This window comes from Pterocles gutturalis, unplaced genomic scaffold, assembly GCF_000699245.1.
Source record: "Pterocles gutturalis isolate BGI_N339 unplaced genomic scaffold, ASM69924v1 scaffold20541, whole genome shotgun sequence".
Taxonomy (NCBI): domain Eukaryota; kingdom Metazoa; phylum Chordata; class Aves; order Pterocliformes; family Pteroclidae; genus Pterocles; species Pterocles gutturalis.
This window is the reverse complement of record NW_010103630.1, coordinates 35,718-62,622: the sequence shown is the minus strand read 5'-3', so window position 1 is coordinate 62,622 and position 26,905 is coordinate 35,718. Positions and strand designations below refer to the sequence as shown.

Sequence of the window (26,905 nt, the reverse complement as noted above, 5' to 3'; positions counted from 1 at the left end):
GGAAAAGATATATATGAACTAGGAAAACAACTGGGAAATCACAAACATGAAATTAGAGAAGACTTGATAGAGTGAGTTTGCATAACCAGCTTGATGTTAGGCAGCCACATTTTTGTTGCTCATTTTCACTGTACTGTGCTTTTATTAGATCTTTCTTGCAGCAAACATTTTCATACTAGTGGAATGCTTAAAATTGAACATCTGCATGCTTCAAGTTTCTCGCAAAGGTTAGTAGCAGCACACAAATGCGTTCAAATAAAATTATTGGAAACACTGTAAGAGTTTGACATAGGGTTAAGAATAAAGACAATAATTCAGACAAAAACCTTTGAGCTCCAAAAAGAGCGAAGCTGGTCCTGTAGTGCTGGCTTGACTGTCTGAAAGTTTACAAAAACAAAATCCACTAATTGAAAACTTTTTTTAAAAAAACAAAACAAAAATAACATTCCAAATTCTAGTATTAAGACAAGCAAATGCCTATCAATTAAGATTCTTGTTTGCAACGCAAGCCTGAAAATGCTTACCTTCAGGCTAGGTGTTTGGGTCTGGTCAACAGTAAATCTCATTAAAATACTGAACTGGAGGTCATTTGGAAAAGATTCCCTGTAAAACAAACAAATCACGTTAAGTTACATGAAATTTTCTTTTAGTATCTGGTGAGAGGCACTAAATAAGCCTTCACTCCTTTCAGTTAAGAAAAGCTTTAGTACTTCTAAAAGAAAAAAATTTCTACCACTTTTTTTGATATTTATATCTGACTTTCAGAAGCACTCACCTAGCATGTAAAGAACAAAATTTAAGACATTCCTGTTTTGAAGCAATTAGAGATAGTATAGATAATGCAAGTAATAAGGAATGATCTAATAATGATATGGTAGTATTCTGAATCTATGCAATCCTCAAATTAATATGAGGTGCTACTGCATATTACTACTGAGAAGTAGGTCCCAGAGCCCCTCCAACTTTACTTAAAAATCTAGCTTTCATTTGTAAATGAAACTGGCCAGGGATGGGCAGCTCTGATGGTCCCCAAAATCACATAAGATCATGTAACAAAAATACACAGCTCAGATGCACATTTTGGAATCAGATCAGTAGTTTCATATTAATTGTTCAGCATTAAGGACTCAAACCTTTTCAGCTAATGGCCATTTAGGAAACCAAAATACTTAAGCACCGAGATTTACGGAAGTGCCACAATTTGTTATTAGCTCTGCGTTTTTCCAACAATCTCATAGCACACTAAAAAAACCCCAAAACTTGGAAGTAGCATGATTTTTTTTTAGTGGATTTTTAAATTTTTAAAAAATTTTTTTTGTTAAGAACTCGTTACCTTGTGACATCAAGTGCCTTCTGAACTTTTGCTTGTACAGACCCAAGCAAATCAGCACCCATTTTTTTCAACAGCTGCGTCAGCAGCACGAACAGCCAGTCCTGCAGATCTTCTTTATGGACCTGGATGAAGTCTACCAGTGTCTCCAAAAACATACTGAACACCTAAAAGGCAGAAGATGGAAAGAGGGTAGGATGGGGCAAAAGAGGAAACGACACTGACGTATGCTGAACTTACAAACAAAGAAGAAAGCAGTAAGGGAATCAGAGGCAGAGAAAGGCAGTGTTTTGCAGCCAAGCAGGAAAAAAAAAAAAAAAAAAAAAAAAAAAAAAAAAGAAATCTGTCTTGCTTTTTCATTGCATTTTGATACAAGAGTACATTGGAAATGTTAGCCGACTTCTGTAGAAGTTTGACAATTAGGTATTCCATGCAGTTTCGTCAAGAAAAGAAATGCTTACTGTGATGGCTGGCGCAACCTCATTTTTTTCAGTAAAGATTTTTTCACGCTTTCAAGCTTTATCGTTGATTTGACATATACCTCCAAGACTACAAAAACCACTTTCTCTCTAAAACCAAAAAAGATGCTACAATTCTTTAAGCGAAATATTTATTCTAAATATCTGCATTACTAAATACTGCAAAATGATGAAAGCTGGTCAATTCCTTTACATAAAATATTTGCAGAACAGAATAAGATTCTCCTGCTATTGCAGGTATCCAAACACAAAATTATTCACCAGAGTAGGGAAAAAAAAAATCTATGATATATTTCACACTGGCAGGTGTTTAAAACAGAGAAGTACTTTTGTCTTTTCAAAAAGATGTGATCTGTCATGTTCTTTTCAATAAATAATGTTGAACACAATAAATACAAATGATGCTGAAAAGACTGGGTATATGCTGCTGCATGCCCTTATTGCTCAGGAAATTAGATCTCTCTTCACGTTGATAATCAAGCCAGGGCAAGCAAATTCACACCATAAAGTGAAAAAATCCATGCAGGTATCTTTAAAAGAAGTGCCTCAAAATTTACATTAGAAATAAAAAAATAAATTCAGATTCTTTCAGGATCTAATAAAGACTGGGGACAATCTTTTAACAGACATCTTAAATACTGAAAAGCCATGTCAGAAACAAAACAATACAAATCCTACTCAAAGCCCATTGGAATGAGCTACCTTAATTAATTTCCCTTTTAGGGCAAACTACATTAAAAATTAAAAAAAAAAAAAATTGCTAACTTCTCTGCTACCTGCCTAGGTTTTATTTAAGTCTGTGGTTTAAAAATTATCTTCCCAGTAGTGGGAACAAATTTTTACGCTCGGGATTGGAAATACCTTCTGTATTTGGCCAAACTGAAACAATATGGCACTTTGTGGATGCGCAAGTAGTGGGCACAATTGTAAGACCTATGCAAAACCAAGCCTAAAACTACTTTCTGTATTGTAATATGACAGCCTTTGGATTTCCCAGACCTAAAAATAAGGGGAAAATATACTGCACTTAGGAAAACAAGAGAAAAAAATCTGGTGCTATGAAGCTTACACCGGGGGTCTCACAATTGTATTTAAAACCCTCCCAATGAAACTATACAACTCAGCAGAATTTGTAAACTGTACCTGTTTGAGTTTGCAGACACTGACACACACGTCTGTTTCATTAAAATGTGCAAGCTGAACAAACTGGTTACAACCCCTTATTTGATGGAGTAACGTGGACTTCTTATGACACTTTAAACACGTAAAAGTGGTTTAAATTGCAATCATTATGAAGTGAATTATGAATCGCTATCACAGAAGTACTCTGGAGATCCTGTGCCAATGTTTTAGCTGTTAAAAATACACATAACTGAGGACTCAGTTTTCTTTTCAAGCTTTGTTTGATTTTAGGCTTACCACAGTGAATGGCTGGAGAAAATGCTAAGAAGCTGAGTCAGGTCAAAGCATGAAGAATTTACGAAGCCTTACAAAAGAGCATATTGTAGCTCTTTTTATAAAAGAGCATTTAAGGTAAAGGATGAATTTGGAATGGAAAATGGAACTCAACCACGCTGAACAATGCATGTGGGTACTGCAATTTTTGCAGTTTCAATTTTTATGATGTAAATTAAAATCCTGAAAACAAGCATCTAAAGTTGAAGTTTTTAATAATTTCAGAGTGGAAAAAAAAAAGAGATATGAAAATAATCATAAGTGATCTACCTTTGAAGTGAATTATTTCAGATGTGCCAACCACCACAATATTTTTTATGCGTAACCAAACAATGTCAGTTAATTAGTAGATAAAGCACATCTCAAAACTTTACCACACAGTTTACATAATTATATATAGCATTTTATGATTGCAAAAGGCTTGACACTGCATGAACTCTTTGGGGAAGAAAAATAGAGAAAAAGGGTTAATTGCACATTCATGCAAGTAAGGTTAGGCTTCCAACAAATATTGAACCAACTTACTCTCTAAAGAGAGTTCCAACACAGGGGACAGCATGCAAAATGAAACAAAAACAAAAGAAAACAAAACAAAACAACAAAAAAGGGAAAAAGATAAAAACACAAATTAGTGGCCATCAATACAAAATTCCTGTATGGAATATAAAACAAAATAAAACAAAAAAGGTATTTCAAAACTTTTATAATAAATTTGGTAATTTTATTGGGATATCCAATGTATTTTAAAAGTAAGCACTTGGCATGTCCTTCAAATCATTCTCCCATTTTCTCCTCCAAATGATATTACTCTCTTTTTCTGAGCAATTCCCTACATACACCTATCATGTTAAACATTTTTAAAAAAACAAAAGTGCTGACAGAATAATTCCTACAGGTACTTGGAAAGAGTCTAAGATGAGATTTGTGTAGCCACATGTGTGTGATAAAAAATCCACAGTTCATGAACTCTCATACATGTACCGATAACTATTAATAGTTTCACAACACCAAAAAGCTGTAACACAGGCCACATTTTCAAATCAAAGCAACATTATTTTATGTCAGAATGCCCACTAAACAAAACAAAAGAAGACAACTGAGTAAATGTAACCTTCCTAAAGGCTTAATGAAAAGACAAAATGCTCTTCTGACATCTACAACCAAATTCTGGAACATTTTCATTATCCTTCCCTGGCTCCCCCACTGAAAAAAAAAAAAACCAAACCCCAAAAAACCCAAAAAAACCAAAAACACACAAACCACAAAAACAACCCACCACCAAACCTCCAGGGTAGTTCTGATATATTCATTATATATGCAATATTAATTAACACAGAACAAGCAAAATTAAACCAAGCTGCTATTCACAATTTTGTCATTACTTCATTTAGAAACAAGAAATATTTCAACATTTAATTTTCTTTCCTCTCCTCTGACTTAATTATTCTTTTTTTGGAATGTTTTCTCCAGTTTCTCTCTAACTGCTTGGCTTTAATCTTTTCTTCTGAATTTCTGCAGTATGTGAGCAACTTGAATACCACGTTGCTGTGTGCAATGCAAGTTTCTGCCAAAATACATGGTGTCACAGATAGCAGCTAAGTCACCTCATCCAGCAGGAAAAATAAGGAGGACAGACGAACACTAACTTAACCTGTCAAGACATCTCATCACTCTGAATTTAGTTTTCCATTGCAGCAATAAGGAAGACTTAAAAATATTTAAAATGTATTGCATAATCAAAGTAATTTTTCAGAATTCTGCTGGGAAAAGCCAATAGTTCTGAAGCAACTACTTCACTCTGATTGTTCTGGGTTATCACTTTACTAATTCTGAAATACGGACACACAGGGGGACATGTTATACTCAACATAAAAGATAAGGTTTCTTCCAAACAAGCCTATAATTCAGACAAAATATGAAGGTACATGGTTTTTACATTATATAAGTAACTCAGGTACAAAGATATTAATTACAGAAGGAATATTCTCCTTGTTATATCATCCATACGGGGTCTTTACCAAGGTAAAAGTAAATAGAACATCGCATTTCCTTTTATACTGAAGTATAGTCTTGATCCTACTTATTGAATGCTAACAATGATGCAAAAATTATTCAACAGTCTCAACTGCCAGCCATATCTATGAATCCGAGGAAGACATCATAAGCTATGATAATGCAAAATACATTGGAAAATAAAGTAGTACACATTTGGTACAGTTCATCAGACTCATCATGTATGATTTAGTCGGACCACTTTCTTTATGATTCAAATTACTGCACCAAAGCCTTTCATTTCTAATTGAGAGAAAACCATTACTCATGTTGAAGTGGCCTCTGTAAACAACGTGACTTCTTAAAAATACTTACAAATTTTGAGCACAAACTGCTGAACTACTGCAATGCATTTTAGATGAAATTAACCTCTATTTCAACTGTCCTGTGAAAAAGGTGGAAAATTATCTTGTTCAAAATCGCAAATTAAATCGGATTGAAATCTGATACCATTAACTGCTTATAGAATAAGTTTGTGAAATTTTTACGTGACATATTTTACCACAATTGAGTTTCTAGTAATACATGTTTTCAAACATTTACTGCAAGTAAGAAAAACCTAAACATACCTTACTGTGAGGATCAGCAAACATTCTTGTGAAGATTTCACACAACCTTTTCAACTCAACACGACTGTCAAAGTGACAACAACACATTAGTCAACTCCTACTAGTACTACTGGAATCCTAATGCATAGCAATCAGTGAAATCAACTGTAAATATTGAATCAAATAACCTAGTAAATGAAGTAGAAAAAACATTGTTTAAAACATGGATAAAAATGTAATGCATTTTGTCTACACTGAGACTTTCGACCTAGAAACGTCTCTTTAAACTAATTCATTCATTAAACCATTGCCGGCTATTTTAACAGAACAGATAATGAAGTATTCTTAGTAGCTCATAACAAACACTTTCTTCTGAAAAAATAAAAAAAAAATACTACTAATAAAATATAATATAAACAAATAAAAATAAAGGCCTTCCATCAATACTAGATGCAAGTATTTAGAAATCATTTGTATTGCAAGAATTCTCTTGGTTTTAAATCCAACTTCTTAAACTGAGCTTTATAAACAGGTCCTACACACCAGTGGCCAAGAAGTGGCAATAGCCTCCTCATTCCTTCCCCCATCTTGCTCTCACAGACACACATCCTGCTTTCCCTCTCCCCAGCTTTCTGTACTCTTTAGAACACTAGCCTCCTTTCCTACTTTCTTGCCTCACTTTAGCTCTGAAATAAAATGTTTCTCCGCTAACGTGTCTTCTTACCTTAAAGTTCTCTGGTTCTTTAATAAGTTTTGCAGGCCTAAAAGGCCTTCTTTTCTCTCTGACCAGTTGGAGCTGGCACAACGATTTAGGACTTCAGCCACATCTTCTGTCTGTCTCATATACGTTGGTATGCTTCCATTCCTAGAGCTATAGGACCTTTCTGAACAGGCACTTGATGCGTCACTGTTGGCATCATCATCTGAGTACATCCCATAGGACTCATATCTTCTTCGTACAGGCTTCTTCTGTCATACAGAAACACCCAACATTAGTAAGGATTTTCAAAGAGACAGTATACATACCCATAATCATCAAAAAGAACAACACTTCAGATAATTGGTGTGACCCCTACTCCCTGCAGTGACAAATGACAACTGTTCAACAGGTCAAACCGAGTTAATAAAAATATTTTTAAGTATGGCTGTGCAGTATTCCAAATATAAAAGCAAAGCAAATGCAGAGAAGACATACGTTTGATGAAACATTAAACTGAAAGTTTACTTGTAAAAATCCATGAAACTGCATTATAGGGTGACATAAAGACTGCATTGAAAGTTAGTTATTTCACTTAATAACTTTATATATGTTACAGAATATAAGAATCAGGTTTAAACCCACATAGTCTGTCATTTTAATTTACTTCATATCAAGTATGTTAATAGCAAAATATTAAACTACTGAAGAAGGAAAAGAGATTCTATACCTTAGTCCGTATGTCTCCTAAGAGCTGTTAGCAGTAAATTATCGAAAAGAAACAGAAATTGAGAACAGGAAGGTAAGGCATAGCAGCACTGTGACTACTAAACTACCTGCCACTGGAAAATATAAATTTTTATTGTAAATTTTGTTCTTAGCTCTCTATATCCGATTAGCGTATCATGCACTGCCAAGCAGTAGTTTGCTAAGCTTCCATTTCCAGGGTAGCATTACAGATCATCTCCTGGCTGGTCACAAAGACTTCTCTGCCAAAGTCTTGTGTCTTAGGCAGTAATACTTGAGGATGAAGACTTAACACATACAGTCAATTGCTATCTAAGTATGAAACCTTCATTTAAACTTCATTTTTCCATCAACTTCTCCACCTCTTCATTTAACTTAATTTCAGTATCTAAATTTTGTCATTGCAACAATTAGTACAGCAATGTCCTATGAAAAAATTAATTACCTAATGCAAAATGCCAAATCCCCTAAAATCAAAACCAAGCCAAAAGCCAAAGGGAAAAAAAACCAAAACAAGTATTTATCCTAAAAGGAAAAACACACACCTCTGCAAAATAACTCTGCCATTCAAATTTTGGAGTCAAAGCTAGTAGTTAAAAATTTGCTTTCATTACATACTCAAAGAAGCACTAGTATAAGCGATTGTTTTCCCCTTCATTATCATTGCCATTTGCAGATGGTTCTCATTTTTGACTGCAGAATAACTTAAAGGATATCCCAGTACAAACTAGCCAATGCATCATGTAACAAGCAAGCTTATTACCAACATACATACATGCATAACAGAACAAAGGAAGGGAAAAAATCACAGAGACATGAGCATTTTTGAAAAGGGTCACCATAAGTAAAGAAACTTTTTTTTTTTCCCCCCCAAGAAAGAGAATCTGAAATGCCAAGGACTGGGCTAAAGTAAAAGGTATAAAAACATGCAACCATCACCATATTGCTGCATTTCATGTGTCATATTCAAACCAGATCTTAGCCAGGAGACTGAGACCCCTTCAACTTGAGCAGCATTATAACTGGCCAGGTATTTTTCATACCATAAAAACAGTAATATAATCCAGAATATTATCAATTTTTACATTACATCTGTCAGGACTCTATGTTCTCCCTTTTAAAAACACTGTTGGGGGGTGGGGGGGACATCAGTCTATGATAAAACATAAAGAAGGGGGTTCATAACGAGATTTCCATCGAAATGAGCCATTTGTACAGGACAAACTCGACATTTAGAGCATGGCAGGCAACCAGGCATGCAAATACTACAGTAATAAAACATTGTTCTTGATCCTTCTTTGTAATGACAGATTCTAGCTAAAATATACAAACAAATTTTCCTCTTACATTTTTAGAAGGCACACAAAGTTTAAACGAATGTGCCAAGAAGACAGTATTAACCAAGAAATAAATAAACTGCCAGACTAAGAAAATTACAGAGTTCTTCATATTTTTTCCTTTGAAATTTTGTTTCTCTCTATCCAGTCATATCTGGCTATAATTAAATTTTTAGTCTACTTTGTAGTTTTTTACTAATGTTGCAAATAATCTTTTTGTTAAAAGAGAGTAATAACAGATTCCTTAAAGCATTCTGATAACTAGATAACAGGGACCTCTAAATATTTAATGATATGCAAATAGTATACAATACCCGATAAAAATGTATCTGACTCATAGTGTCAGCATTTTAAATTAATTGAAGATTTCAGCTTGCTGATGTAAATCTCAGAATAGCAAAATATATGATGAGTTTAGTTTGGCTAACAGGCATGGAGGTAGAGGAGCCAAACCCACTCTTTTTAAAGAACAGTAAAGGTTAAGGGAGTGGCATAACCAGTTTTTAATTCAGAGTAACACCTTTAAAGCAAAAGAAAACAAAAACTAAACTTATGAAATGATGCCTGCCAAACCATCAGTTCATCTCTTCAGCATCAATCTCACAGACAGAAAAACTTTAAATGGCACCCAGGCTTATGATAAGCAGAGTGCTTTAGCCATCGTCATTCCCAGCTCTGACAAGCCTTCAACCAAACCAAACATTTTGAAAATCTCTATCCTACACAAGGTTAGTGTGTGATTCTTACCAAAGCATCTGCTACTGCCTCCTCCACGTCAGAACCTGTGTTCAGAACTCTCATAGCACTAACTGATGACGACAATCTACTCGACTGACTAATTCCAAAGCCGGTACCTGTTACAACAACAAAAATGAGCATAAAGAATTCAGTCAGAACAGCAACATGGAACATTAATACCACACTCTCTTAAAAAAACCCAAGCAGAAGAAAAGCATTTGCTTAACATTTCTAATAAATTATATAGTGGCTAAAATACTGGTTATTTTCATTCTAAAGTCTTCATTGGTGGAGTGAAAAGTAAGAAATGAAGTTAAAAAACAGAGTCATATACAAACATCCTATTTCAATATCACAGGGAAAAAAATACCCCACAAAACAATCTTTTTAACTGAAAGAACCTTTTCTTTTTTTTTTTAATTAATCTCTTCTTCATTTTGGGTTTTTGTTTTCATTTAACAAGAAAGCAAATACAATAGGAAGGCTATTGAGAGTGCTGATTAGAAAACTACATGCATAAAGAATGCTCTACAAATACTGAAAAATGGAAAACTAAAAAAAAAGTTCTTCTGCAACTGAAAATAAAATGATTGTTGTTAAGGAAAAAAAGGATCAACATTGGAGGGTGGGGGTGGCGATGAACTAGAAACATAAACACATCTATCTGGATTATTAAAACCACAAAACTCAAATTAATATAAATAACACTTTTAAAAACTGAGCTATGAGAATAACCAAGTGGGTGGGGAAAAAAAAAAATCCAGGATGACTGCACAGATGACAGCAAAGTGTACTCATCCTTCACCTGTAGCCCCATAAACATCAGGAGTGTAGAGGGCACCAGTGGATCTGGAGTGATGTCTGGAAGCTGCAATAACAGGATCATATAAACCCTATCTATTACCATGGAATCAAAGTGCTGCAACAGTTGCTTAGATGAACAAGAGAATATTTAAAAAAAAAATTCAGCTCTAGCACAAGAAACTGAGTATTATACAGAAGGAAAAAGCTTCAGAGAAGTTCTTTGATTACACAGAATATGATTATATAAAACTATACGGGTTTACGTACACTGGACATTTCATGCACAATTTTTTTTAATTTAAAAGGTCAAGAGCAGATTAAAAGCAAGTATGTTTAAGTTTGAAGAAGAAAAAAATGCACAGACACACACGCACACAGTCACACACAAACAGAATCTTCAGAAATATCTAAAAAGTTCCACTGATACCGATCTCCCATTGTAGAGCTGACTCAATTCTACATGCTCAAGTCAGAGCCAGAGCTCACATACCAAACATTATCTGCAAAAAGTGACTGCTGCACAAACTTACTGTGTTATCAGCTGACAATTTCTATAAAATTAAGTTCCTGCCTATGTCCAGGTAAGTCAACCTCAGGTAAAACTCACCACTATGTAGATGAAAGTTAAAATTATTCAACTACAAGTTTAAAATATTTTAATGTAGTTAATACTTCACATTTGTATTGTTTTCTTTAAATAAATAAAAAGTGAAATTGAAACATTTATGTTAGTTACTATAGCTCATTAAGATTCTTTAAAGTTATGGAAAGTGGGAAACAAAGATCCTTAAGGATTTTCAAATAAAACTGAGTACCCTCCTCCTTCTGGCACTTGCATAAAACTGGTCTTTTAGACATTCTAAAGAAGTTGGCTCACCATTGGTAACATTTTGTTTCTTAAACCAAATAATTTTAAATTCAATTTATCTTCTTTCTTCAGTTCACTTAAGTTAGTATTTTACAGCCACGTAAACGAAACTGGTTTTGAAAATTTTAACTTGAATTTAAATGTCCACCCACATTGACATAAACCCCAGATATAATATTAAAAGTAACTGTAAATGCAAATATTTTACATCTTTTGGATACATAAAGTAGTATAAAGAGAAACAACAAATCAAATGAATCATCCTTTACTCTGATTGACATAGACAATTTAAGAGTTTAACCCTGACATGAACTAAATCACTCCAAGATTATCCTCAGAGATATAAAGATCCCTGAAACAACACTGTTTTTTCCATGGGAAGTTCTCTACTCCTTCTATAACGTACAGCAATGTATTTTATTTCAAACTAAACCTGCATGAAGTTGTTTAGCTTGGGAATTTTACTTTGCAAACACTGCTTTGGGGAATATTTGGTTCTTCATAAAGTCTGTCTCAGTATGGAGAAGGAGACAGGACAAAGGTTGTCAAAACACAGGCATCAAGGCTGATGGAGCTTTAAGTACAAGCAATAACGGGACAAATCTTTTTATTGCTTTCCATCAACAAGCCCTGAAAATTAAAGGTACAATTAAAAATTCAAACTTTAGACATATAATTCAAGACGATCCAGTCCTCGTATACATTTGAAATATGCTAGACAAGTTATTAAGACCAAGAAAGGAAGCACTATATTGGCTCAAACATACCTCATTCCAAAGCATATTTTCAAGAATATTCTTTGTACCCCTCAATTGCAGTAATCATGCAAGTATTTATTTTTGTTGTTTCATTTTTTAAAAAAGACTAATCAAGGTAAGAATTATTTTAAATGGATGCAACGATTTCTTGCCTAAATTTTGGAAATTATACTGGTCTGATATTTAATATTAACTATAACAGAAAAATAGGCACTTCCATCTAGATTACAAATCACTTCTCAGAGTGGCTGTTTATAGTCTTACACTGAGATGTGAGATTACATAAACACTTCATACCGATGTACACAGAGAAGCAATTATGTAGCACTTGGGACATTTTGTGCCCGAAAGAGTTTAGCACTTGTAAGCAAAAATTTCTGTGCTGAGAATCAGATGGAATACAAATTTTATTCCCCCCTCCAACTCCATCTAAAACTGTCTCTAGCTACAAACACAGAGTTGAATTTGCCTTCTTTTATCTTCCACTCATACCCTTAAATTTAATATTCTGATAGAACTTAATAGCATCCCATAAGATAAAGCTGTTCCAACAGAATCATTCAAATAAGAATTCATACTAGAAGGAATTCTAACAATTCTCATTTATTCCAGGTATAGCTGGGTTTTTTTGTTTCTAACAACACTGGATTCCTATACACGCTACTTTGCTATCAGACCATTCAACCTACAATATTTGTAAAAGTACTTTTTTTGTATCTGAACACAAAAATTAATCTCTATCAATAAAAATAAAACCTCAAGTAGCATCTGTCCCACTGATCCATCTTATTAGTTTAATACAGACTTCTTAAGATAACAAGCACTGGACCAAATAGAAAATGTAAATCGATCTCACACATGCAACTGAAGTCAAGGGTAAGGAAGCAAAAGAAGCACAAAAAGACATAGAAAATACCCTTGTTTTAAAAGAAAAAAAGTCTGCCATATGCATTTTAGTAACGATGCAAGTTTACTAATTAATCCTGCATAAGATCTACTTTTATTTTAATTTCCCCATTAAACAGCATCTGGACAAACTAGCATTAGTTACTGGAACAGCTTTTATTCAATTAATCTGGACTTTCCCCATAAAACCATGGCTGACAGAAAGCATACCACCTTAACAGACCACAACAGACTTCCGATGCTAATTAGGAGTACTGTCAGGTGCCTCAACTGGAGAGAGAAACCGGAGATTTACTACTTTCAGACTCTGTTTAGCAGCTAGTATTGTGCAGTCCTTAACTGTAAGCTACACGTGAACAAACAGAAGAGGATACACACTGAAGACTAACTCAAAGATAACACCAAAAAAGATCATTTTCAGACACAGTCTTACAGAGACAGTTTTATATTACCAAGCAATCAAAAAACCCCCAACATGTAAAAAGACTTTTATCGAAATTTACTACCAACTTCAAAGTAATCTTGACAAGAATACATGGAGATGAGAAGCTTCCCTCATCCTTAACCAGCAACATGTCAAAGTAACTATAAGCTAATGTTCCTGTGGCTTACGAACATTTCAGAAACAGACAACAGCTTCACAATCTTGCAAAATCTTTGAAGTGTCAGGCCAATAAGCTGAAATACTAACTGTAAAGAAAACTTTTGCTTCTAGCAGCTCTAGGAATGAGGACTGAACACGGCTATGCATGTGTAAAAAATGTTCCAGTTTTCAACTGCTCTCTTCTTCCCTATGTAACAGCACCTGCTACTTCAATTACTTATCACTTAATTCTACACAGATTAAAAGTCAACTTCAGAACTGTACTTTGCTTCATCTACTTGGATAAGAACTTTGCTACTTGCCTTCTCCATTTTTGGAAAATGGGAAGCAGCCTCAGAATACAGCTCTGATTGAGTAGATTGGTCCCTTATCTTCACCATCATATTTACTTGCTTTAGTAGCAAAAAGTTTAAATTTGTATTATTTTTTCACATGAGACAGTGATGACAATATAGCTAAGGAGACATAAAATGAAGCGCATTTTCTTCTTCTACACCGAAATGATTCATTGACTAGGGAGCAATTTTGAATACTAGCAGACCCCAGCTGTTGATGCAGGGAAAGGCAGAGGATGGTACCCACACTGTAGTCTTTGCTCTAGCTGGTCAGTGAGAAATTGATTTTACCTAACTGTGCCCAAGCAGTGAGTGCTGTCACAAAAAGGAGAAACACACAATTTCAAAAAACTTTCCAAAAGCAGAATTGCCCTTTCAAAAAAAATATCTAGGTGCTGTGTATCACACACATTTCCAGACCTGGTATTTAAGACAAGACTAACGCCAGCAAAGCATTTATTTTTCAGCTGTGCAACCCATTCACACACTGGTCAGTTCTCCATCAAAGTAAGTGGTGAGCGAGCCAAAGGAAGGGAAAATAACAGTGGCCGGCTACAAGCTACATGAAGGAGGCACGGATTCGTTAGGTGCAAATAATGAAGGGCAAAGACAGCCATGCACAACAAGGGGCTCTGAGTACTTACCAAGGGGTGGAAAAGAGCGGACAGGGCTTGTGTCCCTGCTACTTTCACGGCTGGCCTCCCGACTGCACCCCTGACTCACACTAGGCCGAGGAATGCGGCTGCCTCGCGCTAGTATGATTCAGGGTACAGACAAACAGCAGCACAGAAGGGAGAAGACATAAGAAAAGTTGCAGTTTTAATGCAATTCTGTTTTGCAGTAAGTTCAAAGACCTATTTCTAAGAAAAGACACTGATGATTATGTTGTATGATAAGTTATAACTGCTTCCACACACTTTCGTGATCCTGCTGGATTATACTAAGTGTAGCTAGTTCAATGAAATTATTTCTTCACACAGCTAGAAAGGGGGATTTGCCAACTCTTTACAGAACGGTTGAAAAAACCTCTTGAAAAGGAGGGAAACAAGCAACAAAAACTATAAACACAGCATTGATTCTGAATTTGTGCTCAAGATCAAGTTAATCAACAGTAACACAAACGAGAAAACCCACAGCTTTCTAAAGGAGGAAAATATAAAGTTAATACAGCTAAGGTAAAAATCAAATATGAAACAAAGAACAGCAGCAATGCCATTAAAATCAACTGATATTTTTCAATAATATTGTTTGTAATAAAGTGTAATCAGATTATACAGTGAAGTTTGGCATTCATTTGTCTATCTTAGAAGTACACACATGCACGCACACATATGCAGAAGACACGCAAAAGTAATGAAGAAAATAATCTTTTCAAAACGGTATCTCACTTTCATTCAATGGATGTGGGTATTTTGGGGGTGGGGATAAGTGAAGGAAAGGGAAAAGAGAAGGAAGAAAGAGAGGTGAAGGAAAGAATAACTACCACATCATTCCAGCAAAAAATCGATGTTTCACCTTAAATTTAAAACTGTCTTGTATCAAAGGTTAGCCTCAGAAAACAGGCACTTTTTAGATATTTATTGATACGTATTTCAATTTTGTCTTCCACCTTTAACTAAATGCAAGCAGTAGATATCCAGCACTTAAAGTAAGAAGGGCTTTAAAGACACCAAGAGTTATTCAGTGATTCTTACCTACTGACAATCTAGAAGGACTAGCTTCTCTACTGCATCCCTGACTTCGTGGGATTTTGCTTCTTTTTTGTGCAGCTGCAGGATTCACTAACACTCTCTGAACTCCTGTGTTCATAGTGGAAAGTGTGGTTGTTGTCAAAACTCTTCCAGGAGACCCAGATCGACTGCCAGCTGAAGGCAAAATGAATAAATATAAGTAACAGCATAAAAGAGAAATATTTTCTTTTTAACCATGGTTGTTTCAAGTTAGTAGGAAAGTGGGGGTAGATTTAAATGTTCTGGAAAAACTTGCAAGGTAAAAATGTGAAATAGAAAACCCCGGTCCAAGTTCTGATTGCACTACATTCAAGGTAGATAAAATCATCAACACAAGGAAGCACTTGGCATGGTATTTAGTACTAAATATGCTCAAGATATCATAAATAATATTTCTAGTCTTCATCAACAGTTCCAATGTCCCTAACATGAATATCAGTGTCTTTATTTTTTAAGCTACATGGTCTCACTAATCATATTTTCTATTAAAAAAGAAGAAAAAAAGAAAAAAAGAACTGCTAGAAAACTAAAGGACACAACTTTAAACTGCTGATTTCAAATTATCCCAGTTCTTCCAATGTAACCAATGTTACAATAAAAGAACATAATTTTCCTAACCTTAAAGTCTCCTCCCTTGCTTTTAAAAAGCATGGGGTCTTGAAACACTGCTCTCTGAGAAGTTAAATAAAATCTAACTGAAGACAAAATATTGATCTTCATTTCTGTGGAGGTTACCCCACAAATTCAAAGAAAATCTTCAATTAGTTTTAAGCAAGCTAAAAAACTGATCAAGATGTATTTAAGCGTCCTTCGTTTTTATTAATCATAACCGGGCATTACTATAACTGTTCATTTCAACACACTGCACCCACTACCAGAAACTGGTCACTGATCCCTAATTTTGGCATTTAAGTTACTGAAAATTTAAGTTCTAAGCCCTAAAAAAGAATCCATTCTTCTCTAGTTAGAATCAATTTATACCACCAGTTGATATATTGTTTCCAGCTGCAGAATTCAAGAAGTGTGACCAAATAAAAAGCAAAACATAATTTTAACCAAAGGTTACTTACATACAGATACAAACCTTTCATTAATATTTTAAAAATAATCAGATGACTGTATGACCACAGCTATGCTATCAGATCTACAGACTTAACATGCAACATCTCAAGTGAGTTTCATGGGTTACTTCTTATGAGGTACATTTAAAAAAAATACAAGTAGATTAAAGCTTGACCATACGGGAAAAGAAACAAAATCCTAAACAAAATAAAACACACTGAGTGGAAGGGAGAAAACTAAAACAACGTACCATGCATATACTTTCAGATTCATTGTTTGAACTCAAACTTAAAATGATTATTTAGCAAAATCCTTTTACAAAATATGGACCTATTCAGCAGAAATGATAAATAAAATATTACACAGCCTGGAAAAAACAAACATAACTTCTACAGTGAAAAAAGAACAGGCAAATCTATAAAACTGCTATGGTCTGCAAAAATTAAGGGTTTGGGAGTTTCTTCTTATGAGGGCATTTCAACTCAGTCCTGGTATTACTATGCCTTCTTCCTAGCTTCCAATATTTTATATCTCTTTAACAAAAATATTGTAAAAGTTTTCACTGTGCTGGAGACTTTTAGAAGATTTTCTTCGATTAGTCAGAAATCTGAAAAACTTACTCTTCTCAGATTACACTGAAGAAATGCAACCTCTCAATTCTAATACTTCATTTATCTGTCTGTTGTCTGAGCTGTTAAGTGTACCATTGTAGTGTAAATAAACCAAATGAAGCTTAACATACTGAAAATATGCTAATAACAGCATTGGCATACTGTTGGCAGTACCGCCACCCATAGTAGATTCACATGAACTGAATGATCAAGGGATTACTAAAACAGCATTCCAAAACGACAAAATCCTCCCATCCGTAAATAAGGATTACAACCAACTAGGTAAGTGCAGCATACGGAAAAAAGCAAACCAGAATTTCTGCTGAATAGGGTCCTTAAATGAGATATGTCAAACTGGTGATCAAACAATGATGTATACACAAATTCTGTAGGCTCTTACCACCAATGGGGTTAGCAGACTGTGATCCTGAACAAGTGTAAAGGCAGGATTAGGGTAGGGGTTTATAATCCATGAAGAGGGAGGGAGCAGAGCAGATTAAAAAATGGATGGCACATGGAAATAAGAAAGCTTTAGTCATTTCACACAGGAAAAAAAGCCACAAGGGGGTTACACTAAAGCAGTGCTTTTAAGTAGCTTCCACAGTTGAAGAACTAAACTCAGATGCTATGTACAAAGCAGATGAAGCAAAGCTGCACAAGCAAATTACAATTCTTCAGCTTTCTAATCAACAACTGGATAATACTGAAGAATTACATTTCAATTAAACATGAAACAGTAGCCTTCATATTACTTTAAAAGAATATTACATTGCTAAAAAAGTTCAAAAAGTTCAACAGCTGAACAAAAATTACACGCAAGGCCAAATTTTTTTTTTTTTGAGATGGACAGTAAAGGAACTGAGCTGCAGGTGCAGTGGATGATCAAAAAAAAAAAAAAACTCACAATGGCACAACTGAAAAGACTTGCATAGAATTTCAGGTTTTCCTCTTTAAAATTAATCTGAAGTATAAAATTAATTTTTTTCCATTGAGAAATTGAATTCTTTTTCTCTGAATGAAGATTGTAATGTAATTTTAGCACACCTTGCTGAATTACCTGACAACCAAACAGGAAGGGAGAAGAAAAAAATGGATCCATTTTTTTCCATAGATAATAATAAAATAATGAACAATAGATTGTATATGCATTCATTTTATAGTCCAATTTAAAACTAGAAGAGGAAGAGCAAAGGGCATTTAAAACCCTAAGAAAGTATCTTTTGTAAAAGCATTCAAATTTGCAAGTCTTTCATAAAATGATCTTTGAACAAAAGTGATAAATAGTTGTGACCCTAAATTTACAAAAGCATCTGTGTTGCAGTGGTTTTTAAAAACGAAAACCTTAAATCTAATATGAAGCTATTCTCCCACTACACGCTGAGGAACTAAAACCATCCCCTGTATGGAAACATCAACCGCCTTGCTACCCACAATGCTGTGAAAATTTACAGTCTCATCAAGAAGCATCAACCAAATAGCTGGTATACTGCACCTGACAATTCTCCTTCACCTGTCCATTTATATTTGCCCTGTTTATCTTCCTTAAAACATCTCAGAATTCTTGTTCTCCCCCACTGACAGGTTATAACGAGCTATTTGAAGCCATCAGTTCTGAACAGAAGTAGTAATTAAAAGGCTGTAAAGATGGATTCATGCATTTGATTTTCACACATCATCAAATGTAGACAAAATTAATTATTTCAATATAAATTCAAATTATCTCTTTAGACATTAACACTGTGCAAAAAATAAATTCTCTTGGAAAAAAATTATCATTATTAGCAAAATGAAACTGCAAAAACTTCAGTTTGTTTCCCTGAATACACAGTCAGTTTAACTAACATTACATGGCAATGATCACCCCAGAAGTCTTATATAGCTACCTAAATTTAACCCCTCCCACAACCAGTTTATCAAACACCTTAACTTTTTAAGAATTTACCAAATCTATTCATAAGTTCGAAGGTATTTTCAAAGAGCTTATTTCAGAACTTTCCTAATACTAATGAAAGGACGGTAACAGATATTGCTTACAGCTGTTCATCAAGGGAAAAAGTTATTTGATGGGATTGCTACCTCCCCTCCTCCTAAAATTATTTATCCAAATATTCTTTGTTTACGATATAATGTAGTCATCTTAACACTGAAACTGTAAAACAAAGTTTGGCACAACCTTTGTCACAGCCAATAACTAGACTTCATCTTCAAGCTCTCATCCCACAAAGACATGGGGGATTAGAACACCGTCAAAGCAAAAAATTATTTAGGAGAACTTCTGTTATTGGATTTTATTATTTTATATTTACCTGTTCAGATTTTTTAAAATTTCATTTCACAAAACCCGCAAACATTGTATCAGGTTTAATCCAACTGTATTTGCTGGAAAATGAAGTAATACAAAACTGAATGGGAAGTATTCTAACTAGAAAAAAAACCCCAAACTCTTCTACCTGCTTTTTAAAGTCATCCTATTTATGGTAAATGCAGTCACTGCTACGAAGATAAATGTTTCTGCCATTAAAGACAGAACTAAAGGGTTTTATTAAAAGAAAGTGGATATGTAAAGGTAACAGCTGTAATACAAAAAAAAAAAAAGAGTATATATTCAAGAACTAGAGTACTGCCTAGCTTAAAATGAATTTTTTTCAGACAGTATTTCTGGATGAAAAATAAGACTTTTTGAAAAATTATAGATTAGGTTTTGCAGGTAACACTGAGAACATCATTCAGCCTACCCATTCTACTGTATTACCCTTCTATGTGTCATATGTAACTGACACAGAAGTTTACTGTGTTTCATGCTGGAGAGGTCAGAAAGGGGGGGAAAAGAATGTTGAGAAGTTATAATTGAAGACAGAATTTAAAGGTAGATTTAATTTCCTGTTATATTATCTAATTTAACTGGCAAACTAAGACCTAACCTGGTATTTTGTCCAGAGAAAAACAACATGAATTAGAAAAGCATGCAAATACCACTGACCCAAAACACTGAAAAAAATACCTTCGTTTGTGTCTGGCGATGATGAACCTAAGGCACAGAACAACAACTCAGTATGTAGCTTTTTTTTAAATTAACTTTGACTGTAGCCATTGGTCAATGAATATATGCTTAAACATTTGGCCTCTTTATCAGGTGTAACTGACAAACAGAAAATACATACGCTGAGACTGTGACACCACTTTGGTTCTACTCCGTCCTCTGGAATCTGTTTTAGAATTTCCAATGCCAACAGAAGGCGTTGAAAGCTTTGTTCGTATACGACCTGTAAAAGAAAAATGTCACTAAATCAGTTTTTCACAGTGATGTAGAAGGCAAAGCATCAGTAGCATTTACTAATACTTTCTTAAGTTTCTGTAGATAAAAAAGAAGCATAACGTAACTCAACTGGTGAAAATTCGCTTGGGATAATTAGTAGAAATTTGAACATCTTGAAGGACTTAGTTGAGGAATCAAAATACTTCTGCTCTGATGCTACATGCTCCAGTGAACAGTTTACATATTGTCATTTAAACACCCTGGACTAGCTAGCTAGTTCTTGCTTCCTACATCAATAGGTTCATTATATTAAAAAAAAGGGAAGTTTATTAAATATAATAGGCAATGCATATGCTAATGTTGCTGTATCAGGTACACTTCTCATATTTACTTGTGGTTGTAATTCTACTTTGGCTGTCATAAAACTACAAAAATTATGTTGGCTATTTTTTGGTTAGGGTTCTGAGGTTCTTCCTAACTTCACTCCTCTTTAGAAACCTAAATACTACTTTCCTATTACTGAACATTGTAATGTTTTCCTGGCCACAGTCATACAGACTTCTACAGGATTTCCCAAACCTTTTACAAAGCATTTTCCAAAGACTAAGTACACTTAAGTGCTTCTCAGTGACAACATGACACAAGGAAATACTACTCTCCTCAACAGACAGAAGAACTGAGGAAGAGACAGATTAAGCTGAGTGTCTACGACTAAAACAAAGTCATTTCCCTCTAGAATGCCAATCCATCTTGGGTTTGGGTTAAACCTTTCTGCATCATTAGCCATGTTCCTTCCTCATAGCATCCAGAGTATACAATGAAATCACAAAAGAAAGGAAGACCCCAGTTGGATGAATTATAGGTAACTGAATTATAAAAGGAAATAGTAGAGTTGTGCACTACATCTCCTAAGCCAACAACCCAAACAACCGAAAAATAAAAAAAACCTGAAACCATGCTAAGCATAATTCTGATAAGCTGCAAGAACAAAACCCAAAAAGCTTGCAGAGAGTGGATCTAGCTCAACAAGTAATCCACTTTTAAAACCAGCATAATTAAAATATTTTCTAGACACGTAGAGTCAACATTTGACCCAGAAGAATTAGGTACACAGACTGTTATTTAGTTCTAGCATCTTTAGGCTTTCCACAGCAGAATTTGGAGACCAACCAAGTTAATATTATTCATCCAAGTAGAGGGAATAGCCATAGGTGAGAGTCTATAAGAAGAGAATCAGGATAAAGGAGGTTATTCACTAAACTATTAGAAAACAATTAGCTAGCAAGAATGGTTAGATCAACTAGTCCAAACTCTACTAGTTATCCCCGTGCAATGGCAATGTTTTCCCACCGAGAGCTGTGAGACTGCAAGGCATGTAGCTGCGTTCAGAGTTTGGCCCAAAAACCTAGGAATACAGAGTGCCACTATTTCGATACTATGTTAAATTGTCACTTGGAATCTGGTTCAATTTCATCAAAGTAAAAAAAAAAAAAAAAAAAGTTTGAGGCAAATGAACTGTTAACTCACTTTGAGTCTCTACATCTACTCTCTAATGACAAGTTTAAATGTTCATAATGTATTGAGAATGAATTCCCAGGTCCCAAAGAGATGAGTAATAGTAGCACCTGCTTCCCAGAGCATGAACACATTTGATGAAATATTTTGTGCAAATATTCGTTTTTAAAAACAAATGCAAAATTATGAAGCTCCTATATTTTCACACTAAAAATGTGAAGTAATGACACTGCTACTGCAGATGAGTACTTGATAATTAAAATAAAAGCAAAAGAATTTTAAAAATACTACACAACAACCAAGCATTAGATGCATAAGCTATCTGGAGTTATGAACCTCCACAAAGCCCCAGAAAGACCATATTGTAATTTTAAAGCTTGATTTGTATCAATGAAAATATGAAGCTGAAAATATTAGCTATTCTAACAAAACATTTTCTTACCATCTTCAGAAGCTGTTCCTAAATAGAAAAAATAATAAAAGACATGATATTCCAAACAATACTGTCTCTCCAACTCCTTTTTGAGAATAATTTTATGAATGCTCACAAATTTTATCAAGTCAAGAGTTCTAAAGCTTTTGTGTTGCAACTCCATTATTGAACTGCAGCAAAATTACCATCAAACATCCATACAATACTGTCAGCGATTTACAAGAACTGCCTTCCAAACTTGTTATAAAAACCACAAAAAAAAAGAAAAAAGAAATCTATGAGATAAGTCAACAAAATGACATATACAGATGAAAACAGACACAAAAGATATTTTAGTGCAAGCTCTTCTGAAAATATAAAACATACTATTATAAATTATCTCAGAGGAAAACAGAAGGACAGTGTTTCCCACACTGGGCAGTGATAATTTGATAGGAACTGCCAGCAAGGAGGGTTTATCTGAGTTAAGTCCATGATTACTCTGAAGATCTACAGGTACAAGGATCAAGTTTTGCCCAGAGAAGTGGAAGTAATATGAGCTTGCTGAAATCAGATCACACTTGAACAAGTATGCCATGTTTAACAAGGCTTGATTATGACAAAATTAGAGTCAGACAAATTTTTTTTACTGCCATGAATACCTAGGAATTGATGCGAAGCTACCTAAACAGCAGTCTTTCCTCTCTCTTATCTGATTATGGAACAAAATACGTATTAATAGTGATAAAAACGTTAAATGCCTCAAAACGATCAACGGGTATTTCCATTTTTATTTTCACTCTATGTCGTTTCTGCCTTGCAAAAGAACTACAACAATCAAAATGTCTGTTAGTGTCTCTGGCTAGCCTGAACTTAACTTTCTCAGCCAGTCTGCTATGGCTTTCTCATATTATGCTATATTCAAGGTGATATGTTTAAGAAATCCCTTTAAAAAATTAATTCAGTGTAAATGTCAATGCTTCTTCACAAAAATCAGTTCCAGTAATATGTATGTAGGATTGCCTCCAATTTTTCCAGATCAAATTAGCCAGTCTGTACAAAAAAAACCCCAAATCTTAAACTACCCTCCCAAAGACAACATTCTTCCAGAGCTGGATCTTGGAAGGCAGGTTCTATGCAACACCTAAGGCAGGCTACCAGCTAGCTGCTCCTAAAAGGGGTGGTTCTGCTTCTCCTTCCTCTCCACCCTTCTGCCACCACCTGGTTTGGATGGCTAAAAGTTCACTGCTAGCTCCAAAAGCTAAAGAACAGAATGCTATTCGCTTTTGTTTTATGAAATCAGTTTTCTTGAGTTTGTTCACCTGCAGTGACTGACAATGGGGTATTACAAGGCACTAGTGAAAGAAGTGGTAAAAACATGTGGCCAAGATTAGTGGGAAAAGGAAAAACGATTAGATCCTCCTGGTGATGGTTAGATCAGAGCAGCTTTATCATACAACTACAGCTGGAGAGCTAAACTGTGTTCATTCTGTTGCACACATCATCCCTACAGATATCCTCTGGGAAAAAACCCCCTGTTATTCTGATCAACTGCGCTGCACTTCCCCCATTATTTTTAAACAGATGAGTGGGACACCATAAGTCACTTGTGATCTGAACAAAAGAAAAAGCCTGTACACATGACCCTAAGTCTTCATTGCTGGTGACAATGTGCAAAAGCTCAAGATTTAGTGTTCAGCACAGACAGCTATACATAAATCCTGTTATATGCAAGATAAGGAAATCTCATATGAAAATAAGCGAGACAGATCCCATACAAACCCCCTCCATTTTATTAAATAGGCTTGCCATCTGCAATACTCGAAGAATGGCTCAAATTCTTCCAAAAACTATCTCTCATGAAACTGATTATCTGTGCTTTAAAATGCTTCAGAATTCTGGATTTTAGAGATCTATCTTCTTACTGTTTGTATTTCTAGGCAAAAGATCACTTGCTTTGCTTTCAGTAAACTCATTCTTTTAAACATGTGCTGTTCAAAAACATGTGACAAGAACCATTAAGTAAGTAGCAAACATATCTGACTTGTGAAGTGTTCCCCAGCAATAAATTAGAACTAGAATTGCCAGGTATCAAGTTGGGACTCTGTCACTTTATTATACGGGATACACTATTTACACACACCTGAAACTGCTATGAGAAGCCTGATTCTCAATGGGTTTGCAGTTAGGATAAAAATATGACAATTCCCTCCGTGTGTTTAATACAGAGAATTAAGAAAAAAAGTAAGCACTAAAACTTAGCTGGAATACTTGGCAAACTATTTTGACAGGTAGGTCTTCTTAACAAATTATTCTTGAACAGAATTATATTGTATCACAGGATGTACAGGCACTTAAAATTAAGTAGCTCGACTAGATTTTGATAAGGTACTTTTGAAAGAGAATATTTTTTTTTAAAAATCCTTAATAATGTAGTCAAGCATTTTCTGCTCTCCCATTGCTGTTCTGCAAAGTAGTAAAAAAAAATTTGACTTTATAGGTAAAATCATGAAACATGATGGAACTAGAACTAGTTAAAAAAAAAGCATGTATTGATTACAGAATTGCTCTGTGATTAATCAAACTTTTTTAAAAATACACAAGAAGTGTCCAATTTCTGATAAAGTTTCTGTTGCTGATACAGACCGATCATCAAAAACAGTGATAAATGCAGCAATAACACAACACATATATTAAGACACCAAGATACACAGGGGTTAATGAAAACAGTACCGTATTTTGTTAATGACCAGAAATACATTAAACAACAATAATTTTAAATAAAAGATACTTTATTAAGTATTTAATAGAATTAGAGGACAGACTAAACAATTTCTTACCATCCATCTTCTCAGAAGTATCCTCTTTGTTGAAAAAGCAGGCAAAGAAACATGGAAAACTTAGTGTGTTAGAATAAGGGTGTTCACAGCAGAGTCATAAAACATTAATTAAGGAAAACGCATTAATATTAAATACAGCAGACATGTTTATCTAATTCATGCATGTATAAGCTACTTTAAGTAAAGCTGGTTTCTCTCACTACAAGGTACAAAATTATACAACAGGGTACAAGTACCCTGCACAGGGATGCTGAATCTCTCTGCATCACCCAGATCTGAGCAAACCCTTACAGTAATATATTTATAAACTGTTTCATGCTTCGTGTCAACAGTTACAGAAGCACCAGTACATATTTACATCATTACTGAACCAGAATATTTCTATTTCTTACAAAACTTGCTACTGAGCGTGAAGCCCCATCTGGGGTAAGAGACAGGAGGGAAAAAGACATCACAATAAAGACACAGGACAAATGAGAGAAAGTTCCACTCTGGTTACAGCATTAAAGATTTACCAGTTCAACTGGAACATAGTGCATACATATTCTGTCAGTAGCAATTAAAATATTTTGCAAGAGACATATACAATTACAGCTCAAGTCTCCTCAAAAGGGACATTAATACTTAAGGATGTCAAAGACAGTCAAAATTTAGAATAACTAAAGTAGAGAATGTCCTCCTGCTTCTAGAATAGTCTTTACAAAAAGTAATAAATAAGCAAGAGTTCTATGAATACTAAAAAGCGAAGACATAGCTAGAGACAATTCTAGATTATTATGCTCATGAACTTGTGGCCCTCTGAGGCTCTAAATTTGGTAGCTGTTTAAGCAAAAAGTGGATGTTTCTCTGTAAGTAAGGGTGAAAATAAATTCAAGCTCCAGGAAACAATGTTATTTATTTTGGTATTGACTACAACACCTGAGAAGATGTGTAAAGCGTTATGGAATTACAATTTTCTAGGCATTTTAGTACCATGGTCAGCATCTTCTTGACAATTGTTAAGTTGCCATATTTGGATCTACTAAAAACAAACCCCTTAAAGTGAACCCCCTTCAAGTGAATTGCATTATTTCAAACCACCACTGTATTCTTCTCCACAAGTGATTGCATCTGCTAGCAAGGCAGAGCTTTTCAGCTACTCAAATTCCTCAGAAGAACATGATCTGGCCTTACTGCCTGTTTATTCCTCTCCCCCACCCCCACTCACCAAGTCTATAAACTACAAAGAGAATAAGCCATTTCTTTATTTTCTTGCATAAAACCACCCCTATTTAGTTCCCTGAAAATCTCTGTGCCCTTCTCAAGCCCTGCTTACAAAATTCTGGGTATGAATCACACATTGCTTAAAATGTTCTGCAAGGAAACCAGTACTCCAATCAAGAGCTAATTTTCTGTGAAACTCTTTAACAAAGACCAAAGTAGTCCCTCTCCATTTCAGCAGCATGAAGATGACAGATTAACAGAAAGAGATTTCTCTCTTTGTTTTTCATTGACTTTTTTTTCCTTCTACCACTATGCTCTGTGTCACTTCTACTTTTCACAACAGCTGAACTCCAGCTTGGTCTGAGATTCAGAATATATCTGTTGTGCTGTTGCACAACAAAACAGACCAGGCAATACCCTGGTCTTAAAGAACAACCTTTCCACCTGTTTCAGGCTTTTAAGCATTACGTTAGGTGGAACTGAGAATTCCTCAAGCAATAACCATAAGCATATCTCCTCCACCAAGCAAACTGAGCAGCCTAACTGGTGTCCACCTGCTCCCCAGCAGGTTCTCCTGGACCTAGAGGGAGCCCACCCCTGAAATTCCTATATCAAGTA

The 26,905-nt window shown here is 34.8% G+C and overlaps 1 protein-coding gene across 1 annotated transcript in view; it reads right to left on the bottom strand.

Moving 5' to 3' along the window:
* Positions 1–26,905, bottom strand: part of CLASP2 (cytoplasmic linker associated protein 2) — a 67,690-nt gene that overhangs the window by 15,652 nt on the left and 25,133 nt on the right. The window contains exons 13-24 of the mRNA XM_010086785.1: positions 25,085–25,108; positions 22,275–22,292; positions 20,223–20,324; positions 15,353–15,523; positions 14,303–14,410; positions 10,189–10,251; positions 9,393–9,499; positions 6,589–6,833; positions 5,886–5,949; positions 4,073–4,075; positions 1,334–1,497; positions 525–603 (exon numbers count right to left, since the gene is read on the bottom strand). Coding sequence (XP_010085087.1) covers positions 525–603; positions 1,334–1,497; positions 4,073–4,075; positions 5,886–5,949; positions 6,589–6,833; positions 9,393–9,499; positions 10,189–10,251; positions 14,303–14,410; positions 15,353–15,523; positions 20,223–20,324; positions 22,275–22,292; positions 25,085–25,108 — 1,148 coding nt within the window. The remainder of the gene's footprint in view (positions 1–524; positions 604–1,333; positions 1,498–4,072; positions 4,076–5,885; positions 5,950–6,588; positions 6,834–9,392; positions 9,500–10,188; positions 10,252–14,302; positions 14,411–15,352; positions 15,524–20,222; positions 20,325–22,274; positions 22,293–25,084; positions 25,109–26,905) is intronic.